This window comes from Microcaecilia unicolor, chromosome 1 (genome assembly GCF_901765095.1).
Source record: "Microcaecilia unicolor chromosome 1, aMicUni1.1, whole genome shotgun sequence".
Lineage (NCBI taxonomy): Eukaryota > Metazoa > Chordata > Amphibia > Gymnophiona > Siphonopidae > Microcaecilia > Microcaecilia unicolor.
In genome coordinates, this window is record NC_044031.1 from 243385921 (window position 1) to 243409326 (window position 23406).

General features: G+C 44.6%; 1 protein-coding gene across 1 annotated transcript in view; it reads right to left on the reverse strand.

Moving 5' to 3' along the window:
• Positions 1-5238: 5238 nt before the first annotated feature.
• LOC115471506 (E3 ubiquitin-protein ligase MARCH6) overlaps positions 5239-23406 on the reverse strand; it is a 350986-nt gene continuing 332818 nt past the window's right edge. The window contains exon 26 of the mRNA XM_030205152.1: positions 5239-6813. Coding sequence (XP_030061012.1) covers positions 6723-6813 — 91 coding nt within the window. The 3' untranslated portion in view covers positions 5239-6722. The remainder of the gene's footprint in view (positions 6814-23406) is intronic.

Consider the following 23406-nt stretch of genomic DNA (forward strand, 5'->3'; position numbering starts at 1 on the left):
TCTTTTTAAAATGAAATGCTACAACAGCAATTTTTTTAATGACCTCCCTTCTACCAATTATGAAATATAAGGGAGATTCAGGATATAAGGAAAAGGAAAGGGAAAGGATTAGAGAGCTTAGTAGTTAGTATGGAAGGACAGACACAGTGGTTAGGCTTCACAGATTATCATAGTTTTCTATGTTAACTAATGTTTACTGCAAAAAAGAAGAGAAGGGGGAAAACCTCCTTGAAAGGAGCAAACCAAAAGTCAATGAAAATAGGAACCCAGCTGATACTCAGCAACTGCAAACAAGGGAAAACCTGACACAGCTAGGTTTTGGCACAACATGTGCCTGCGTCAGGGGGTGTAAACTCTTAAAAAAAAAAAAAAAAAAAAGAACAAAATAAATAAAAATGTATTATAAAAAATATGCAATAAAATCAAATGGAAAAGTTAAAACAGGATAAAAACTAGAACACCAGACATCAATACATGACAAAGATATGAATAACATCGATGATGTCCTAATAGGTATAAAGCATTAAACTATGCAAAACCCATCTATCCACGTTTATTAGTTTATATCTTTCTATAATTGCCTGACCAATCCCTCTTGTTCTCCTTGATTTCTTTGTAACACCAATTGTATTCTTTACCCTGGTATTTTGACGCCATATCAGTTCTTTGTAAGCCATATTGAGCTTGCAAATAGGTGGGAAAATGTGGGATACAAATGCAATAAATAAATAAAACTGGCTAGAAAAATATCACAAAAAATTGTTTATATTCTATTGCTTTGTTGAGTCCATAAGGTTGAACAGTATTAATAAAGATCAAAAATCAACTGTTATTCGTTTTGTAATAGCAACTGATCTATATTGCCCACCTCTTGTTCAGGAATGAAAGACTTGCAATACAAAAAAATCTCAAGTCAAACGAAATGGCCTTCTTTCATCCAGTGTTGCACTAATGGGGCATTCTGATGTTGTCTTATGCCCAATGATCTGAGTTTTAATCATATGCTTAGTCTTGCCTATATATCAAATTACAAGAACACAGGATAACATAGACAACTTGAATAGTATTACAATTGTGTATTGCAGGTTAAAACTAAGGGATCAATGAAAGTGGTAATTTGCAATGAACATTGACACACACTACAATGACCACAGCTGAAATGTCTCTGAGGACTTGTGTTTAAAAGTATTACTGAAGGCAACATAGAAGGTACAAGATTCTCTAAGATTTTTGCTTCTAGAAAAAGCAAAAATTGTTTTGTTATTTTTTTTTTTTTGTTACATTTGTACCCCGCACTTTCCCACTCATGGCAGGCTCAATGCGGCGGGCAATGGAGGGTTAAGTGACTTGCCCAGAGTCACAAGGAGCTGCCTGTGCTGGGAATCAAACTCAGTTCCTCAGTTCTCCAGGACCAAAGTCCACCACCCTAACCACTAGGCCACTCCTCCACTCATATTTTTCAAGTGTATGCCAATGTTTTAATATACTCTTTTTAATATCATTAGAAAGATATGAATGCTAAAGTACAAACTATGCTAGGTGTCTTTTTGATCTTTTTTGCTTTCAACAAGCTTTCGTGATTAGCAGCTCTAACTCTGTTAGGACCTCTTTTGATAGTTATCAGAATAGCCCCTGTTTTTAAATATTAAAGCCATCTCTGATACTTTTGATTCAAAATAATCAAAACTAGAACAGTCGCTTCAGTCTTAAAAATTGGCAAAAAGGAAGATTGCCTTTTGCTTAGAAGATTGCTCTATTTTCTTCAAAGCACTTATATATGTATATATTTCCAGTACACTATACTATTGCACCAGTGTTATATTATTAATATGTACATCATAGATATTATTCATATCTGTCATTTATTGGTTTGTGTTATTAGTTTTTATCATGTTTTAACTTTTCCTTTGATTACATATTTTTTATAATACATTTTTTTTATTGTTTGTTCTTATATTTGTTTTTAGAGTTTAAACCCCTGAAGCAGGCACGTCATGCCAAAACATAGATGTGTGGGGTTTTCCCTTGTTATCAGTCGCTGAGTATCATCTGGGTTCTTATTTTCACTGATTGACTCCACTTTTTTCATTAACTGTTTACTCTCATGTAACTTTTGACCCAGGCAACCACTCCAATTAGACATTTTATAGTTTCATTTTATCATAGTCTCCCTTTTTAAAATGAAATGCTACAAAAGCAATATTCTTTAGTGACCTCCTTTCTGACAATTATGACAAATGATCATATCATGATCACTACTGCCAAGCAGCCCAACTACTGCAATTACTGTTACCTCTCAAACCAGGTTTTATATTCCTGTAAAGGACTAGATACACAGTATTTTCTCTGTCTGTTCCACAATTAGCTGCTCCATGAAGCAGTCACTTACAGCTTCCAGAAAGCTTGCCTCACTAGAAACATCCCATTGAGAAATGTATTCAATAAATATTGAGGTAATTGAAATCTCCCATTATTATGTTACCAAATTTGTTAGCCTTCCTAATTTGTTAGTATTTCACTAGTCTCTTCAAACTTCTATCCATAAAGACTGCACATTGCATTTTGTTTCCTGAAGAACTTTTATCCTGTTTGACTTTATCACAGCACCACTTCTTAATTTGATCCACCCTATTATTTCAATGTAATTTGTACTCTGGATTCAGTGTTTTATTATGTTGTCTCTTTCAATTGGATCTCAGATTTCTATTATGTCTACTTCTTCATTTAGTGCCATACTTTCTAACTTTTTTTTTTTACTTCTGGTATTTGCATACAATTTAAAGAAATTTAAAAAATGTATTCACAAACTGGTTGCAGTTGATGGGTATAATTTGGAACCATTTGTCTGTTGTTTAAATGTACCTAGCTACTTTATTACAACCTCTTTATATGGATATTCTACCAACATCTTTTATGGATAAACTACTCAGTAGCATAGCCAGGTTGAGGGCACGGGGGGGGGGGGGGGGGGGGGGCGGAGAGTGGACTGCCGATGGCACATATTTAAAACGACAGATCAGTGAAAAAATAGGCGCCATCGCAGACGCTCCCCTGGCGACCCATCTAGCTACGCCTCTAGCACTCCTCTAAATTATCAGCTTTTGAGCAACTGTAACCTCTCACCCAAGATTTAGTTTAAAGCTGTTCTTTTACCTTTTTAAACATTAATACCAGCAGCCAGATTACATGAAGATTAAGGTACAACCCATCCTTTCAAAACAGGCTCCCCTCCCACACCACCAAAAAATATCATCCTCTTAGCTGCATCATTGTCTCATACACTCATTGAGACTCCAGAGCTCTGCTTGCCTCTAACTCTGCTGAATGTAAATGGGGAGTTGTTCTGAAAATGCTATCCTGCCAGTCTTCTTATGCGTCACTGTTCCCATACTGGAACATTATGATGGAGATGCCTGGGGGGAAAGGATTGACACCCTGCATAGAAGTGTGTGAAGGAGTTCGTTTTCCTCCCATATGAGGTCTTTCAAGCTTTGGTTATGTCTTACTCATCTGGACTTCTCTACGCAGGATGTAAAAATTTCTTACCTGTTAATTTATTTTCCTTAAGTCCTGCTAGACCACTGCAGGACCTGAGGGATTAAAATTCTCTTTTAGTTTCCTCCAGCAGATCAGTTGGGCTCTCAGCATTTCCTGGGGTGGGGGGGGGGGGGGGGGGGGGGGGGGGGAGACCACCTGAGAATATTGCAGGCTATTAGATAGTAATATATTTGTCTTTCAGTTCTGCTTTTTCAATAATACACTATTGAGTTCCAGGGTTCCACTACCCCTTATACTAATCATGACATCACTGAATGCTCAGTGTTCTGTCTTCCTCTGCTGGTTCCCTCTGTAAATCTAGGATACACACATACACATGTATGTAAAGATGAAAATTTGTTACCATAAAATAATGAATCCCATAACTAACCAAAGTTTGTTTTCTAGCACAGATTTTCAAAGATGTCAACATATGAAGCAATGTGACCTTCTTTAAGAGTTAGAATTTTGGTGGTAAAGTTGAACATACTCCAAGATTGAAAATGAAATTAACATTTATAGAAATCATGGAAAGTTTCCTTTATGGTCTATTACACAGCAGCAAGGATCCTGCTATCTTCTTGTAAACTGGCATTTAAAAGCATTCAGTGTCACCACTTGAAAACTTAAAATATAGCCTAGGAAAGAATGGGCCCTAATTTTACAAAGTGTATTACAAATTTTCATTGATAAGGAGCATAATTTTGATTCATAAAAACACCGTACCACAGTGATGTCACACAAACCACCATCTTTTAAAAAAGGAAGACCAAAGAACCCACAAGACAATTCAAAGATGTTATTTGATAGTTGTATTAAATGTTAAAATAAAAATTTTACATTTGTATCTGACAATGCATATCACCAACAAAATTTTCTCAATCTCCACCAAATTCCTGTCTCTCTAGACAGATCTAAGAAGAAAATATAAGAACACATTTCTGGAAGTTTCCAATGCAAACTACACTGGCAAACTTGGCATTGCCAATAATATTTATTTTTCTGCATAGTAATGCATGCTCTGACAAACAACAGAGTTTAATTGTTCAAAAGGCAATTCCAATTTTCACTAGGAAAAGCAGCCATCACAAATACACACCTTGCATTTAACAATACTCTTGGATGAAATGTCTGGGTCCGCAATGCACATAACTCCATAAAGATTCCAGAACAATATGTAGTAAGACAAAAAGCACATTTTTCCTGTCTTCATATATGCTTTTAATATTTCTTTGAGAGAATAAGGAGTGGCTGTTCTCTGAAGGTCTTAATGTTTTATTGTGCAAAACCAGTGTTACAGACATAACTTCTATTTTTAAACTCAGATGACTAATGTTAAATCTTTAGACAACTTATTTGAACTTCAGTTTCTTAAAGTACTACAATTCAGCATTTCTAAGAGCATTAATTTATCCAACTCAGATTGGCATGATTGATCTAAGTAAGCCTGCACCCTTATCTGATAATACGAGAATTATAAATATATAATTCATTTTAATAATACAGCCAAAGGGTGCAAACCAAGTAGAAAAATAGAAAATAGATTTCACTTTCTACATGGGTTCTGCACCACAACTAGAATAATTTTATCATCAAATTAATCAAAAAGTGTCCCAGGGATAACTATGAAGGAAGATTATACTTGCATAGCAGAAGAGAAATGGTATGAATTACAATATGAGCTTCATGGCATTGTCTTTCACACATCACCACAGATCTGCATGCAATGATGGGTTTTGTCTTAATATGAAAAAGGATTGTGTTCTCACTTGACTGATAGCATTCTTAATGAATTGATGCAGGATGGTGCTGTCTTTGTCTACTCTTATTTCCACCCCCCCCCCCCCCATAGCCTCAGTACTGAATCCATTCCAGCAAATGAGGAAATGGGTGTGTAAATATAATTCTAACAGAGAGAAAGAGCTTTTACTTTGCTGCCTTTTTGTTTGACCACGGCAGTGGCTTAACAAAGAAATGCTGTACAACAGCCAATGGATATGCCATGAAACCATACCTAGCTCTGTAAACAGAAGATGTTCCTAATGTGCAGTTACAAAGAAGAGAAAAGCTAGGTTTCTATGAACTCTTTCCTCCACTAGCAAAAAAGCAGCCGCTTCAACAAACTTTTTATTAAACTATTTATAAAATCTGGTCAGCCAAATTTTGTTCCTTTCTCCAATATAACACACCTCTCCCCCTACTAACACATATCACATTATTTATGGCAATGCAGGTCATGTGGAACTTACCAGATGTGCATTATGTGAACCTTACCAGACTATTTAGTATTTGTGACTGTAGAAGGTGAGCAGAATAGTGGTTCTGAAACCAGTTTCTGCACCCTTAATTAGAGTCAGAAGATAGGAAAAATGTATTTAACCCCTTGGTATCAAGTGCTTCACAGCCCAGCACCCATGTGTCTTCCTGTAGGGATTAGTGCAGAATCCTGACTCCCAGCGTCAAGGAATTAACATCAAGAGTCCCAAAGATCTTTCCTAAAATCTTAAAAATGGGAAATTTTTTTCCAAAACCCTTTCTACAATTTCTACAGGTTACTGTACAACATTATAAATCAAGACGCGTGAAAAAAATATATCAGACAATAAAAATGTACAACAGCTTTGGTGTTACACAAAGTTAAAACAGAAGTCTTGAAGGCAGAGTTCATGTTTTCTTATCACTGACCCCACAATGCTGGTTAGCTATTGTTCAGTAAGGTTTGATTTCAGAAGTTTTGGTCAATTAACCCCCCTTCTGTTCCTCAGAGAAAAAAGCCAATTTATTTCAAAAGTGTTAAATGCCGTAGAGTCAGCTCCAGCAGTACAAAATGTCTCGCCTCTTTGTGCTATTGCTTAGTCTCTTGTTAACCGAACAGTCCAAAATAAAGTGACAACTAGATTTAATAAATTAATATACATTTTTTTAAAGATGTAAAATGAACTTTTTTCCTTCTCTTTTTAAATTCAAAGTTTTAAAGGTGTCTGGATACTTCTATTTACACATTTACAGATCTCAAACAGCATGGATAACGTTGAGAAAATGCAGCTGGAGGGCTTTAAAATATCTATCTGAATGCTGAGACCATTTGGGGAAACAACACTGCCAGGACCACCACTGGAAGAGACTTTAAGTGAAGGCCAAAGAAAAAGGGCAAGACGAATGCCATCAGGACTGAAGCAACTGTTTTATTCCTGTGAGGTTGAAGGAGGTGCTACTGATGTGCCTGATTTACCAGACTTTCGCTCATAGTTCACAAGTCGCTGTCCAACGAGGTACCTAAAGTTAAAGGATAGAAGTTTAAAAAATTTGTGCATAGTTAAAGGTTAAGTCTCTACCTACATAAATTTAAATGCAAATTACAAAATGAAACAAAAGACTGGCTGTTTAAGGGTACAACTCATAACAGTTAAACACATTCACAGATAGAAACTTAAGACTGTCTGATTTTCTGGGAGTCCTCATCCATCAGCTTATCATAAGCTTCGTATGGAGCTAATCAATAGGGAATAATTATTAAGCATTTCCAATAATACCGGGGCAAAGGAACAATTGTGAAACTAACTAGAAGCAGATTTAAAGCAAACTTTATAATTTTTTTTCCAGCCTATGCATAATCTATGTAATTTGTTTTCAGAGGATGTGAATTACTCAAATGGTATAGCTGCACTGCAGACAACATTTGGACAAGTTCCTGAAGAGCAGTGTTAAAAGAAATAATGTTGCCCGCCACGGGCTGAATACTGCCTTGTATATATTTAATGACTAGGCTTGGTTTTTGAAAAACCATTCCTCAAAAATAGACCGCTTTATAGGAGACTTGCACTTTTTCAAAAGAAACTCAAAATTCATTGCTTTCTTTTACAATCTTTACTTGTGCCAGAATTTTGCTGTGAATCATGAGTACTTATGGATCTCAGTTGATGTGGTCTGGGAAACTGTGCAATTTCATTTTGTGCTTTGCGATGTATCATTTTGCATTCCTTGCACACTGAGTTACATGTCCTGTTTTATACTGCTATGTTACAGCTGGTTAGTCATAAATTGAAATAATGAAAAAAAACTCCTGCTGTTTAACTGTATCACTATGGAAGATGTTGCAGATACAGAATATCATGGAATAAACTATTTATTGTGGCTAATATTTTATTTCCCTATGGTACTGGGGAAGCAAGCATAGAACGACATGGAAAAGAAAGAAACAGATACAGAAGCTTCTTTGTAGTCCTAGCCTTTTCTCCTTGAATACATAAAACAAGACCACCTCATGTAAAGGGTCATGGATTTTATATACTGCCTTCCTTGTGGATGCAACCAAAGTGGTTTACATATAGTATATGCTAGAACTTTATCTATCCCACTTTAGAAAGTATCATCATGCTCTGCAATCTTAGCTGAAGACTCTTCTGTAAATCTGCTTAAAAGCTTTAAATTATCCTTCAGGGAATAATCAATTCTGTTACAACTGACCAAAGATCCTTTTGTGCGAGAAGAAACATCAGTTGCCATTGATGAGCACAGAACAGGTGTAGGTAATTTAACCAAGGGTCTTGAAAAGATCTGCACCTTAGAGTCAGAATTGGAAGACAACACCTCCACTGGAGTAATAATTCCAGGAGTCTGTTCATCCCATCTCCCTTAATGTGCTCAATGACACTGGGTCCAAAAAGCGAATGCTACATACCTGTAGAAGGTATTCTCCGAGGACAGCAGGCTGATTGTTCTCACTGATGGGTTGACGTCCTCGGCAGCCCCCTCCATCGGAAAGTTTACTAGCAAAGGCCTTTGCTAGTCCTCGCGCGCCCATGCGCACTGCGCATGCGCAGCCGTCTTCCCGCCCGAAACCGGCTCGAGCCGGCCAGTCCAGTATGTAGCAAGACAATACACTTCAAGGGAAGACTCAACTCCAAAGGGGAGGTGGGCGGGTTTGTGAGAACAATCAGCCTGCTGTCCTCGGAGAATGCCTTCTACAGGTATGTAGCATTCGCTTTCTCCGAGGACAAGCAGGCTGCTTGTTCTCACTGATGGGGTATCCCTAGCCCCCAGGCTCACTCAAAACAACAACCATGGTCAATTGGGCCTCGCAACGGCGAGGACATTAATGAGATTGACCTAAAAAATGTACCAACTAACTGAGAGTGCAGCCTGGAACAGAACAAACAGGGCCCTCGGGGGGTGGAGTTGGATTCTAAAGCTCAAACAGGTTCTGAAGAACTGACTGCCCGAACCGACTGTCGCGTCGGGTATCCTGCTGCAGGCAGTAATGAGATGTGAATGTGTGGACAGATGACCACGTCGCAGCTTTGCAAATTTCTTCAATGGAGGCTGACTTCAAGTGGGCTACCGACGCAGCCATGGCTCTGACATTATGAGCCGTGACATGACCCTCAAGAGCCAGCCCCGCCTGGGCGTAAGTGAAGGAAATGCAATCTGCTAGCCAATTGGATATGGTGCGTTTCCCTACAGCCACTCCCCTCCTATTGGGGTCAAAAGAAATAAACAATTGGGCGGACTGTCTGGTGGGCTGTGTCCGCTCCAGGTAGAAGGCCAATGCTCTCTTGCAGTCCAATGTGTGCAGCTGACGTTCAGCAGGGCAGGAATGAGGACGGGGAAAAAATGTTGGCAAGACAATTGACTGGTTCAGATGGAACTCCGACACAACCTTTGGCAGGAACTTAGGGTGAGTGCGGAGGACTACTCTGTTATGATGAAATTTGGTGTACGGGGCCTGGGCTACCAGGGCCTGAAGCTCACTGACTCTACGAGCTGAAGTAACTGCCACCAAGAAAATGACCTTCCAGGTCAAGTACTTCAGATGGCAGGAATTCAGTGGCTCAAAGGGAGGTTTCATCAGCTGGGTGAGAACGACATTGAGATCCCATGACACTGTAGGAGGCTTGACAGGGGGCTTTGACAAAAGCAAACCTCTCATGAAGCGAACAACTAAAGGCTGTCCTGAGATCGGCTTACCTTCCACACGGTAATGGTATGCACTGATTGCACTAAGGTGAACCCTTACAGAGTTGGTCTTGAGACCAGACTCAGACAAGTGCAGAAGGTATTCAAGCAGGGTCTGTGTAGGACAAGAGCGAGGATCTAGGGCCTTGCTGTCACACCAGACGGCAAACCTCCTCCAATGGAAGAAGTAACTCCTCTTAGTGGAGTCTTTCCTGGAAGCAAGCAAGATGCGGGAGACACCCTCTGACAGACCCAAAGAGGCAAAGTCTACGCCCTCAACATCCAGGCCGTGAGAGCCAGAGACTGGAGGTTGGGATGCAGAAGCGCCCCCTCGTCCTGTGTGATGAGGGTCGGAAACACTCCAATCTCCACGGTTCTTCGGAGGATAACTCCAGAAGAAGGGGGAACCAGATCTGACGCGGCCAAAAAGGAGCAACCAGAATCATGGTGCCTCGGTCTTGCTTGAGTTTCAAGTCCTCCCCACCAGAGGGATGGGAGGATAAGCATACAGCAGGCCCTCCCCCCAATCCAGGAGGAAGGCATCCGATGCCAGTCTGCCGGGGGCCTGAAGCCTGGAACAGAACTGAGGGACTTTGTGGTTCACTCGAGATGCGAAGAGATCCACCAAGGGGGTGCCCGATGCTTGAAAGATCTGGCGCACCACTCTGGAGTTGAGCGACCACTCGTGAGGTTGCATAATCCGGCTCAGTCTGTCGGCCAGACTGTTGTTTACGCCTGCCAGATATGTGGCTTGGAGCACCATGCCGAGACGGCGAGCCCAGAGCCACATGCTGACGGCTTCCTGACACAGGGGGCGAGATCCGGTGCCCCCCTGCTTGTTGACATAGTACATGGCAACCTGGTTGTCTGTCTGAATTTGGATAATTTGGTGGGACAGCCGATCTCTGAAAGCCTTCAGAGCGTTCCAGATCGCTCGCAACTCCAGAAGGTTGATCTGTAGATCGCGTTCTTGGAGGGACCAACTTCCTTGGGTGTGAAGCCCATCGACATGAGCTCCCCATCCCAGGAGAGACGCATCCGTGGTCAGCACTTTTTGTGGCTGAGGAATTTGGAAGGGACGTCCCAGAGTCAAATTGGAGCAAATCGTCCACCAATACAGGGATTTGAGAAAACTCGTGGACAGGTGGATCACGTCCTCTAGACCCCCAGCGGCCTGATACCACTGGGAGGCTAGGGTCCATTGAGCAGATCTCATATGAAGGCGGGCCATGGGAGTCACATGAACTGTGGAGGCCATGTGGCCCAGCAATCTCAACATCTGCCGAGCTGTGATCTGCTGGGACGCACGCACCCGCGAGACGAGGGACAACAAGTTGTTGGCTCTCGCCTCTGGGAGATAGGCGCGAGCCGTCCGAGAATCCAGCAGGGCTCCTATGAATTCGAGTTTCTGCACTGGGAGAAGATGGGACTTTGGGTAATTTATCACAAACCCCAGTAGCTCCAGTAGGCGAATAGTCATCTGCATGGACTGCAGGGCTCCTGCCTCGGATGTGTTCTTCACCAGCCAATCGTCGAGATATGGGAACACGTGCACCCCCAGCCTGCGAAGTGCCGCTGCTACCACAGCTAGGCACTTTGTGAACACCCTGGGCGCAGAGGCGAGCCCAAAGGGTAGCACACAGTACTGGAAGTGGCGTGTGCCCAACTGAAATCGCAGATACTGTCTGTGAGCTGGCAGTATCGGGATGTGTGTGTAGGCATCCTTCAAGTCCAGAGAGCATAGCCAATCGTTTTGCTGAATCATGGGGAGAAGGGTGCCCAGGGAAAGCATCCTGAACTTTTCTTTTACGAGATATTTGTTCAGGGCCCTTAGGTCTAGGATGGGACGCATCCCCCCTGTTTTCTTTTCCACAAGGAAGTACCTGGAATAGAATCCCAGCCCTTCTTGCCCGGATGACACGGGCTCGACCGCATTGGCGCTGAGAAGGGCGGAGAGTTCCTCTGCAAGTACCTGCTTGTGCTGGAAGCTGTAAGACTGAGCTCCCGGTGGACAATTTGGAGGTTTTGAGGCCAAATTGAGGGTGTATCCTTGCCGGACTATTTGGAGAACCCACTGATCGGAGGTTATTAGAGGCCACCTTTGGTGAAAAGCTTTCAACCTCCCCCCGACTGGTAGGTCGCCCGGCACTGACACTTGGATGTCGGCTATGCTCTGCTGGAGCCAATCAAAAGCTCGCCCCTTGCTTTTGCTGGGGAGCCGCGGGGCCTTGCTGAGGCGCACGCTGCTGACGAGAGCGAGCGCGCTGGGGCTTAGCCTGGGCCGCAGGCTGTCGAGGAGGAGGATTGTACCTACGCTTACCAGAAGCAGAGGGACCAGTCTTCCTTCCCCCGAAAAATCTTCTACCTGTAGAGGTAGAGGCTGAAGGCTGCCGGCGGGAGAACTTGTCGAATGCGGTATCCCGCTGGTGGAGAGACTCTACCACCTGCTCGACTTTTTCTCCAAAAATGTTGTCCGCACGGCAAGGCGAGTCCGCAATCCGCTGCTGGAGTCTATTCTCCAGGTCGGCAGCACGCAGCCATGAGAGCCTGCGCATCACCACACCTTGAGCAGCGGCCCTGGACGCAACATCAAAAGTGTCATAAACTCCTCTGGCCAGGAATTTTCTGCACGCCTTCAGCTGCCTGACCACCTCCTGAAAAGGCTTGGCTTGCTCAGGGGGAAGAGCATCAACCAAGCCCGCCAACTGCCGCACATTGTTCCGCATGTGTATGCTCGTGTAGAGCTGGTAAGACTGGATCTTGGCCACGAGCATAGAAGAATGGTAGGCCTTCCTCCCAAAGGAGTCTAAGGTTCTAGGGTCTTTGCCCGGGGGCGCCGAAGCATGCTCCCTAGAACTCTTAGCCTTCCTTTAGGGCCAGATCCACAACTCCAGAGTCGTGAGGCAACTGAGTGCGCATCAGCTCTGGGTCCCCATGGATCCGGTACTGGGACTCAATCTTCTTGGGAATGTGGGGATTACTTAGTGGCTTGGTCCAGTTCGCGAGCAATGTCTTTTTCAGGACATGGTGCAAGGGAACAGTGGACGCTTCCTTAGGTGGAGAAGGATAGTCCAGGAGCTCAAACATTTCAGCCCTGGGCTCGTCCTCCACAACCACCGGGAAGGGGATGGCCGTAGACATCTCCCGGACAAAGGAAGCAAAAGACAGACTCTCGGGAGGAGAAAGCTGTCTCTCAGGAGAGGGAGTGGGATCAGAAGGAAGACCCTCAGACTCCTCGTCAGAGAAATATCTGGGGTCCTCCTCTTCCTCCCACGAGGCCTCACCCTCGGTGTCAGACACAAGTTCACGAACCTGTGTCTGCAACCTCGCCCTGCTCGACTCGGTGGAACCCCGTCCACGGTGGGGGCGTCGAGAGGTAGACTCCCTCGCCCGCATCGGCGAAGCTCCCTCCGCCGACGTAGTCGGGGAGCCTTCCTGGGAGGTGGCCGCGGTCGGCACCGCAAGCGGTACCGACGTCGGGGACCTCAACCTGGGCGATGGGCCAGCCGGCGCCACGCTCGACGGTACCGGAGGCGCAAGCACCGCCGGTACCGGAGGGGTAGGGCGCAACAGCTCTCCCAGAATCTCTGGGAGAACGGCCCGGAGGCTCTCGTTTAGAGCGGCTGCAGAGAAAGGCTGAGAGGCCGATGCAGGCGTCGACGTCAGAACCTGTTCCGGGCGAGGAGGCTGTTCCGGGCTGTCCAGAGTGGAGCGCATCGACACCTCCTGAACAGAGGGTGAGCGGTCCTCTCGGTGCCGATGCCTGCTGGGTGCCGAATCCCTCGGCGACCCAGAGCTCTCGGTGCCGACATGGGGAGGAGACCGGTGTCGATGCTTCTTCGATTTCTTCCGAAGCATGTCACCGGAGCTCCCCGGCACCGACGAGGAGGACGTAGAATCCATCCGTCGCTTCCTCGGGGCCGAGACCGAAGAGGGTCGATCCCGGGGGGGCTGTACCGCAGGAGCCCTCAGGGTAGGAGGAGACCCACCCGAAGGCTCACCGCCACCAGCAGGGGAATGGACAGCCCTCACCTGCACTCCTGACGATGCACCTCCGTCCGACGACATCAGCAGACGAAGTCTCGGTACCACCGACGTCGATGCAGTCGCCCGATGCCTCGGCGCCGATGCAGAGGTCCGATGCCTCGATGCAGTCGATGGAGCGGCAGCCAAGGAAGATGGTCCGGACGCTGATGACGTCGATGCACTCGATGCCTCCGGTGCCGATGCCGACGAAGAGCCCGAGAACAAAACGTTCCACTGGGCTAATCTCGCTACCTGAGTCCGCCTTTGTAACAGGGAACACAGACTGCAGTTCTGAGGGCGGTGCTGGGCCCCTAGACACTGAAGACACGCAGAGTGCCTATCAGTGAGCGAGATTACCCGGGCGCACTGGGTGCACTTCTTGAAGCCGCTGGAAGGCTTCGATGTCATGGGCGGAAAAATCACGCCGGCGAAATCAAAAGCCGAAATGGCGAAAATTGAAGCACCAAAATTTAGAGGGAGAAAAAATCTCGACCGAGGCCAAAAGAGGCCTACCCCGACAACGAAAGAAAACTTACGGGGCAAAAACTGAGAAATACGGGAAGGGCAGAAAACCCGAAAGGGTCTTCCGGAACACTACCGGAGCTCTTCCCGAACTTTTTCCAAGGAAAAAACAGCAAAAAACACGTCGAAAAGGACGCGCGAGGTCGACTCTCTGGGGCACGAACGGCGTAACACGACCGTACCGAGCGCGGACGAAAGAAGACTGGCCGGCTCGAGCCGGTTTCGGGCGGGAAGACGGCTGCGCATGCGCAGTGCGCATGGGCGCGCGAGGACTAGCAAAGGCCTTTGCTAGTAAACTTTCCGATGGAGGGGGCTGCCGAGGACGTCAACCCATCAGTGAGAACAAGCAGCCTGCTTGTCCTCGGAGAAATATAAGTACATAAGTACAGCCATACTGGGAAAAGACCAAGGGTCCATCGAGCCCAGCATCCTGTCCACGACAGCGGCCAATCCAGGCCAAGGGCACCTGGCAAGCTTCCCAAACGTACAAACATTCTATACATGTTATTCCTGGAATTTTGAATTTTTCCAAGTCCGTTTAGTAGCGGTTTATGGACTTGTCCTTTAGGAAACCGTCCAACCCCTTTTTAAACTCTGCTAAGCTAACCGCCTTCACCACTTTCTCCGGCAACGAATTCCAGAGTTTAATTACACGTTGGGTGAAGAAAAATTTTCTCCGATTTGTTTTAAATTTACTACACTGTAGTTTCATCGCATGCCCCCTAGTCCTAGTATTTTTGAAAAGCGTGAACAGACGCTTCACATCCACCTGTTCCACTCCACTCATTATTTTATATATCTCTATCATGTCTCCCCTCAGCCGTCTCTTCTCCAAGCTGTATAGCCCTAGCCTCCTTAGTCTTTCTTCATAGGGAAGTTGTCCCATCCCCGCTATCATTTTAGTCGCCCTTCGCTGCACCTTTTCCAATTCTACTATATCTTTCTTGAGATGCGGTGACCAGAATTGAACACAATACTCAAGGTGCGGTCGCACCATGGAGCGATACAACGGCATTATAACATCCTCACACCTGTTTTCCATACCTTTCCTAATAATACCCAACATTCTATTCGCTTTCTTAGCCGTGTAGACAACCAAGTTGCAATGTATTACACCTGAACAAACTAGGAGAGATCTTAACCACCTGTCAGCAAGCAATCCAAATATCAACTTGGGTAGCTTCTTGAAACAACTGTATAAGAGCTGTTTATCTAGCCAGCAAACAGAATGTTGTAGCGCAGTGTTTTCCAAGTCCAGTCCTGGAGTACCCTTGCCAGTCAGGTTTTGATATGCATAAAATGGAGGCAGTGTATCCAAATCAAGTTCATGCATATTCACTGTTATCCTGAAAACCTGACTGGCAAGGGGTATTCCAGGGCTGGATTTGAGAAACACTGTTGTAGCAGACAAATTGAGCAAACGGTCTCTCAGCATCTCTGTAGTTCGAATATTCCAGCAGTGTGGGATCCCAGTGATAGACCTCTTCTCAGAACAAGCTTCCTCCCTTTTATTCCAGGATATATGCTCCGAACCGTACAGCCCCAGATGCCTTCTTTCCACTGGGGAACAGATCTTCTCTGCACCATTCCTTCACTACCTCTCATAGGGAAAACGCTTCTCAAACCGTGTTGAGACCAAGGGCCATGATTCTGATTCTTCCTTATTTGCTACATCAAATCTGGTTCCCTCTTCTCCCAGAGTTGTTGTCCAAGGAACCACTGAGGTTAGATCCAACCCTAATAACACAGAACTAGGGATCTCTCCTCCATCCAGACCCTCACTCTTTACCTGACGGCTTGGTTCTTCACAACATAGATTTACGTTCCTTCTTGATTCATGAAAAGGTTATTTCATACCAAACCAACCCCTATGGTTTGGGATTTCAATATCATCCTCACACTTCTCATGAAACCTCCTTCTGAACCACTTCATTCCTGTTCCTTAAAATTCCTCACATATAAGGTAGTGTTCTTAACAGCTCTTACTTCTGCCAGAACAGTAAGTGAACTTCAAACCCTAGTGGCAGACCCACCATACAAGCAGGTTCTACCATGACAGGATTGTCCTCTGAACCCACCCCAAATTCCTCCATAAAGTGGTATCGAAGTTTCACCTCAGCTTTGTCTTCTTTCCTAAGCCATACACTCATCCTGGAGAAGCAATACTGCATACCTTAAAATAAAAGCGTGTAGCCTATTATCTTCATCATACAAAACCTCATAGGAAATCTTCCCAGCTTTTTGTATCCTTTGACCCTAACAGATTAAGGATTCCCATCACCAAATGTACTATATCTACCTGGTTGGCTGACTTTATCCTACATGTATTCTCAGGCTGGGCTGACCCTTCATGACTGGGTCACTGCTCACAATGCGAGAGCCATGGTGGCCTTCAGTAGCCCATTTCCGCTCTGCCTCCACTGAAGACATTTGCAAGGTGGCTATGTGGTTTTCTATCCACACCTTTACTACTCACTGCTGTATGAAGCAGCATTCTAGGTGAGATAGCTGGTTTGGACAAACAGTCCTGCAAAATCTTTTTATTAAGTCAACTCCACCCTCTGGCCCTTCTTTTCAGCCAGGCTGATATTCTCTCCAGCTGCCAGGTTACTATTATAATGTAAGCTAGTGAGTCCTACATGTGAGAATATCATGCCTGCTTGTCCTTGGATAAAGCTACTTACTTGTAGCAGGTGTTCTCCGAGGACAGCAGGCATATATTCTCACATCCCTCATGCTTTCCGTTGGGAGTTTTTTTCTTAGCTTTAGTACTGTACTGCTGGTCCTGCACTCAAGCGTCAGGTGGGAAGGCACCTATGCATGTGAAGTGGGCGTATTTCCTCAAAGATTTAAAGTGACAGTGCACTTGGAACTGTCTGCACTGGGCTCCGTGGATGACGTCACTCACATGCGAGAATATACCCCTTCTGTCCTCGGAGAACACCTGTTACAGATAAGTAACTTCAGAACCCATCTGTTGCCTGTCATCAGGAGCCAGATATAAGTGAAAAACTAAACCCTTCCACCTGTTAGAAAATATGGGAACTGGCTATGCTTTCTCAATTCAGAAAGCTCATAATGTTTAGGACAGACATCAGCTGTTCCTTAGGTTTTCCCCTATCCCTTTGTCTAATCCTTTATTTATGCTGATGCTGCAGCTTCTGTTTTAGGCAGGTGATCTCAATCCAGACCTCAGGACACAACTAGACAGCTGGGTTTTCAGGATGTCCATAATGAACATGCATTAGACAGATCTGCATTCACTCTCACTTAAATGCAAAATCTCTCATGTACATTCATTCTGGATACTGCAACCTACTCCTTTTACTGGCCTCCCACTTAACCATCTATCCCCCCTTCAATCCGTTCAGAACTCTGCTGCACGTCTTATATTCCAACTGAACCGTTATACTCATATCACCCCTCTCCTCAGGTCACTTCACTGGCTTCCTGTCAGATACCGCATTCAGTTCAAGCTTCTCCTTCTTACCTACAAATGCACTCAGTCTGCAGCCCCTCATTACCTCTCTACTCTCATCTCCCCTTACGTTCCCGCCCGAAACCTCCGCTCACAGGACAAATCCCTCCTCTCAGTACCCTTCTCCACCACTGCCAACTCCAGGCTCCGCCTATTCTGCCTCGCCTCACCCTATGCTTGGTAAACTTCCTGAGCCCGTACGCCAAGCCCCCTCCCTACCCATCTTCAAATCTCTGCTCAAAGCACACCTCTTCAACGTTGCTTTCAGCACCTAACCTTTATACCTATCAGGAAATCTAGACTGCCCCAATTTAACTGCCCCTACTTGACTGACTGTACATTTGTCCTTTAGATTGTAAGCTCTTTGAGCAGTGACTGTCCTTCTATGTTAAATTGTACAGCGCTGCGTAACCCTAGTAGCGCTTTAGAAATGTTAAATAGTAGTAGTAGTAGGTATCTTAAAAACCCGAATGACTCAAGAGTGTGGCTGCTTGAGGTGAGTGCTCTGCAAAAGACTTTGTATAAAGCATCTTTAAAAGCCAGGAATCATACTCTTTGTAATACAGAAAATCTAAAAAGGTGGTGGAACATAGTTATGTCCAAACCAGCTAAATTAGATTTCACTAGCACTGAAAACCTGGCAATAAAATGTTCTAAATGTGAGCCTCCCTCACCGGGCAAGATGGCAGCAGCCCAAGGCACAGAGGTGACACTACAAACTTTAGTGAATAAACTTTTGCAGTTGAAGGAGCTATCATTAGGCGAAGAAACTCGACACAGTATATGGGCAAGAAATCAGCAAAGAAATCTGAGCTGCATGTACAAAATACACAGTTGTACTGGATATGATATAGCTAATATATTTTAACTCATACTATAATCTTTGTAAATGGGATGTTCTCACATCTACACCCTGACAATAGGCAAGGTTGCCCTTTGTTGCCATTATTTAATATTAGAGCCATTGCCATTCACAGTTCACCAGGACATTAGAGGCTTTTGATATAAAACTATGGAGTGCAAGTTGTCTACGTAGATAGAAGACGTGGCGTCTCTCACTCTAGATTTTGTTCCTTCCATGAGTACTACGTGCAGTTCTGGTTCCACAGCTGAAAAAGGATGTAGCAGAACTAGCTTAGAGAAGAGCAACAAAAATGAAAGGGGGTAGAACACTCCCTTTATGAAAAATAAATAAATATGGCAGCTAAACAGGTTAGGGCTCTTCAGCTTGGAGAAGACAACAGAAGGAATATGACAGAAGTTTATTAGAAAATTTGCTATACTGCTCTATCTAAAACCAAAGGAGTTTACAATATCTAAAACATTTAGATCGAAAAATGGAAAAGAAACACAATGTACCAATAGAAAAGGAAAGTCAAAACTATTGTCACATGTGTACCACAGCTTTCAGTACATCTAACCAGTCAAAGCTCCCCAAGGAATAGGTCTTCAGCCCTGCCTTAAATTTCTCAAGATTGGGTTCCTATCAGAGTAACAGGTCAAGGAATTATATAAAACAGGAGCACCTCCCCCCCTCGCTTAACAATTCTGCTTCAAACGTACTATCCAACTTTAGCAGGAGGGGAGACTGATAATTTATTCTGAAACTGTGAACGTAGCACCCATAGCGGCAATTAGGAAACCAACAAATTAGAAAGATAACTAGGAAGTCCTGTATAAAAAGCCAAATGAGCCAAAGTCAGTACTTTAAACCAATGATATGTTCTAATCATGAGAGGGTTGTATGAAATGTTTTTTCATACAATACACATAGTAACATAGTAGATGACGGCAGAAAAAGACCTGCACGGTCCATCCAGTCTGCCCAACAAGACAACTCATGTGTGCTACTTTTGTGTATACCCTACTTTGATTTGTACCTGTGCTCTTCAGGGCACAGACCGTATAAGTCTGCCCAGCACTATCCCCGCCTCCCACCACCAGCTCTGGCACAGACCGTATAAGTCTGCCCAGCGCTATCCCTGCCTCCCAACCTCCAGTCCCGCCTCCCACCACTGGCTCTGGCACAGACCGTATAAGTCTGCCCCGCACTATCCCCGCCTCCCAACCTCCAGCCCCGCCTCCCACTACCGGCTCTGCTATCCAATCTCGGTTAAGCTCCTGAGGATCCTTTCCTACTGAACAGGATTCCTTTATGTTTATCCCACGCATTTTTGAATTCCGTTACCGTTTTCCTCTCCACCACCTCCCGCGGGAGGGCATTCCAAGCATCCACCACTCTCTCCATGAAGAAATACTTCCTGACATTTTTCTTGAGTCTGCCCCCCTTCAATCTCATTTCATAGCCTCTCGTTCTACCGCCTTCGTATCTCCGGAAAAGGTTCGTTTGCGGATTAATACCTTTCAAATATTTGAACGTCTGTATCATATCACCCCTGTTTCTCCTTTCCTCCAGGGTATACATGTTCAGGTCTGCAAGTCTCTCCTCATACGTCTTGTTACGCAAATCCCATACCATTCTTGTAGCTTTTCTTTGCACCGCTTCGATTCTTTTTACATCCTTAGCAAGATACGGCCTCCAAAACTGAACACAATACTCTAGATGGGGCCTCACCAACGACTTATACAGAGGCATCAACACACCCTTTCTTCTGCTGGTCACACCTCTCTCTATACAGCCCAACAACCTTCTAGATACAGCCACCGCCTTGTCACACTGTTTCGTCACCTTCAAATCCTCAGATACTATCACCCCAAGGTCCCTCTCCCCGTCTGAACCTATCAGACTCTCGCCACCTAACACATACGTCTCCCGTGGATTTCTATTCCCTAAGTGCATCACTTTGCATTTCTTCGCATTGAATTTTAATTGCCAGACCTTAGACCATTGTTCTAGCTTCTTCAAATCCTTTTTCATGTTTTCCACTCCCTCTGGGGTGTCCACTCTGTTACAGATCTTAGTATCATCCGCAAATAGGCAAACTTTACCTTCTAACCCTTCGGCAAGGTCACTCACAAATATATTGAACAGAATCGGCCCCAGCACCGATCCTTGAGGCACTCCACTACTCACCTTTCCCTCCTCCGAGCTAACTCCATTCACCACCACCCTCTGGCGTCTGTCCGTCAACCAGTTCCTAATCCAGTTCACCACTTTAGGTCCTATCTTCAGCCCATCCAGTTTATTTAAAAGCCTCCTGTGGGGAACCGTGTCAAAAGCTTTGCTGAAATCTAAGTAGATTACGTCCATAGCTCGTCCCTGATTCAATTCTCCTGTCACCCAATCAAAAAACTCAATGAGATTCGTTTGGCACGATTTCCCTTTGGTAAAACCATGTTGTCTCGGATCTTGCAACTTATTGGCTTCCAGGAAATTTTTTTGTTACATTTGTACCCCGCGCTTTCCCACTCATGGCAGGCTCAATGCGGTGGGCAACGGAGGGTTAAGTGACTTGCCCAGAGTCACAAGGAGCTGCCTGTGCCGGGAATCGAACTCAGTTCCTCAGGACCAAAGTCTACCACCCTAACCACTAGGCCACTCCTCCACTCTTCACTATCCTTTCCTTCAGCATCGCTTCCATTACTTTTCCAATAACCGAAGTGAGGCTTACCGGCCTGTAGTTTCCAGCTAATTCCCTATCACCACTTTTGTGAAGAGGGACCACCTCCGCCGTTCTCTAATCCCTCGGAACATCTCCTGTCTCCAAGGATTTATTAAACAAATCTTTAAGAGAACCCGCCAGGACCTCTCTGAGCTCCCTTAATATCCTGGGGTGGATCCCGTCCGGTCCCATGGCTTTGTCCACCTTTAGCTTTACAAGTTGTTCATACACACTCTCTTCTGTAAATGATGCTGTATCCACTCCACTATCATTTGTACTTTTTCCAGTCCATCGCGGTCCTGCTCCAGGATTTTCTTCTGTGAAAACAGAACAAAAGTATCTATTTAGCAAATTTGCTTTTCCTTCATCACTATCTACATAGCGGTTCGCAGTATCTTTTAGTCTCACAATTCCCTTTTTAGTCATTCTCCTTTCACTAATATACCTGAAGAAACTTTTGTCACCCCTCCTTACATTTCTAGCCATTTGTTCTTCCGCTTGCGCTTTCGCCAGACATATCTCTCTCTTGGCTTCTTTCAGTTTCCTCCGGTATTCCTTCCCATGTTCCTGTTCTTGAGTTTTTGTGTATTTCTGGAACGCCAACTCTTTAGCCTTTATTTTCTCAGCCACTTGCTTGGAGAACCATATCGGTTTCCTTTTTCTCTTGCTTTTATTTACTTTCCTTACATAAAGGTTTGTAGCCCTATTTATAGCTTCTTTCAGCCTGGACCACTGTCCTTCCACTTCTTGTACTTCCTCCCAGCCCATCAGCTCCTTCCTCAGGTATTCCCCCATTTTAGTAAAGTCAGCACGCTTGAAATCCAGGACTTTGAGTTTTGAGTGGCTGCCCTCCACTACAGCAGTCATATCAAACCAAACCGTTTGATGGTCACTGCTGCCCAGGTGGGCACCCACTCGGACATTTGACACGCTATCCCCATTTGTGAGCACCAGATCCAGCGTCGCTCCCTCCCTCGTGGGTTCCGTCACCATTTGTCTGAGCAAAACACTTTGGAAAGCATCCACGATCTGTCTACTTCTCTCCGATTTCGCCGACGGAACCTTCCAATCTACATCCGGCAGATTGAAATCTCCCAGCAACAGCACCTCCCTCTTCTTTCCTAACTTTTGAATATCCGCGATCAGATCCCTATCTAGTTCTTCCAGTTGTGTCGGGGGTCTGTAGACAACACCCACATGGACTGAGGTTCTATCATCTCTTTTTAAGGTGATCCATATCGCTTCTTCTTTTCCCCAGGTCTCTGTCATTTCAGTCGCCATGATATCATTTCTCACATACAGAGCTACTCCTCCACCTTTACGACCCTCTCTATCCTTCCTAAATAGATTATAGCCTGGTATGTTTGCATCCCATTCATGGGAACCATTTAGCCACGTCTCCGTGATTGCAACAATGTCTAAGTCTGCCTCCACCATCAGGGCTTGAAGGTCATGAACTTTATTGCTTAGACTGTGAGCATTTGTGGTCATTGCAGTCAAGCTGTGGAATCTCGTCGGACTATGTAGTCAATATGACTAAAAAGAAGCTTGGAGAAGCTCCTAATAATCTTTTTAATGGACTTTTCCTTCTGGAAGACCTGGGAGTATGAAAAGAAAAAAGAAATCAAAGCCGGTAGCAGGGAGAGCAGCTTAAGGAACCTGGATTATTGCAATAAGAGTTTCAGCTAGAGGCTGCATTGAAGCTTTGCACTCACAAATTTGGGATGCTTTGCAGTGTCTTCGTGAATGGGGGTTGGCAATATTAGAGGCTCAAGCCAATGAAGCTGATTCTGTGTGTTCCTGGTTTGGAAAGGAAATGAGTACCTTGGATATACTTTTTCTTGTGTGCTGCTATGGCTCATGAGATGCTCCAGCATATTGTTGCACAATGGAATAGACAGTCATGAAATTTTGGATACCTCAGGCTGGGAAATTATATAGGCTTATGTCCGTCTCCATATGCTGCCTCAGGTGGAACTTATGTTTAGACTGTTGAATTGAACTTATTGCTTTTCTCTATTCTATATTGATGCTATATCTGACCTATGTTGGAGGGGGTGTGGGAAATCAGGCAATTTTTATCATATGCAGTGGTTCTGCCCTGAAGTGGGCCTTTTTGACAAAAAGTGTATAACAAAGTCTGGAATTTGTTGAAATTTGTAGTTTTCTTTATATTATGCTCTGTGTATAGCTTTTGACTGTCATTATTTGAAGCTGTTTTAAAGTATTTTCTTACTGTAAAGTTAATTTAGATGGTTCACTAGTATTGTAAACCGCTTTCATATTAAATTAGGTGGTGCTATATAGAGGGGCTCATTTTCAAAG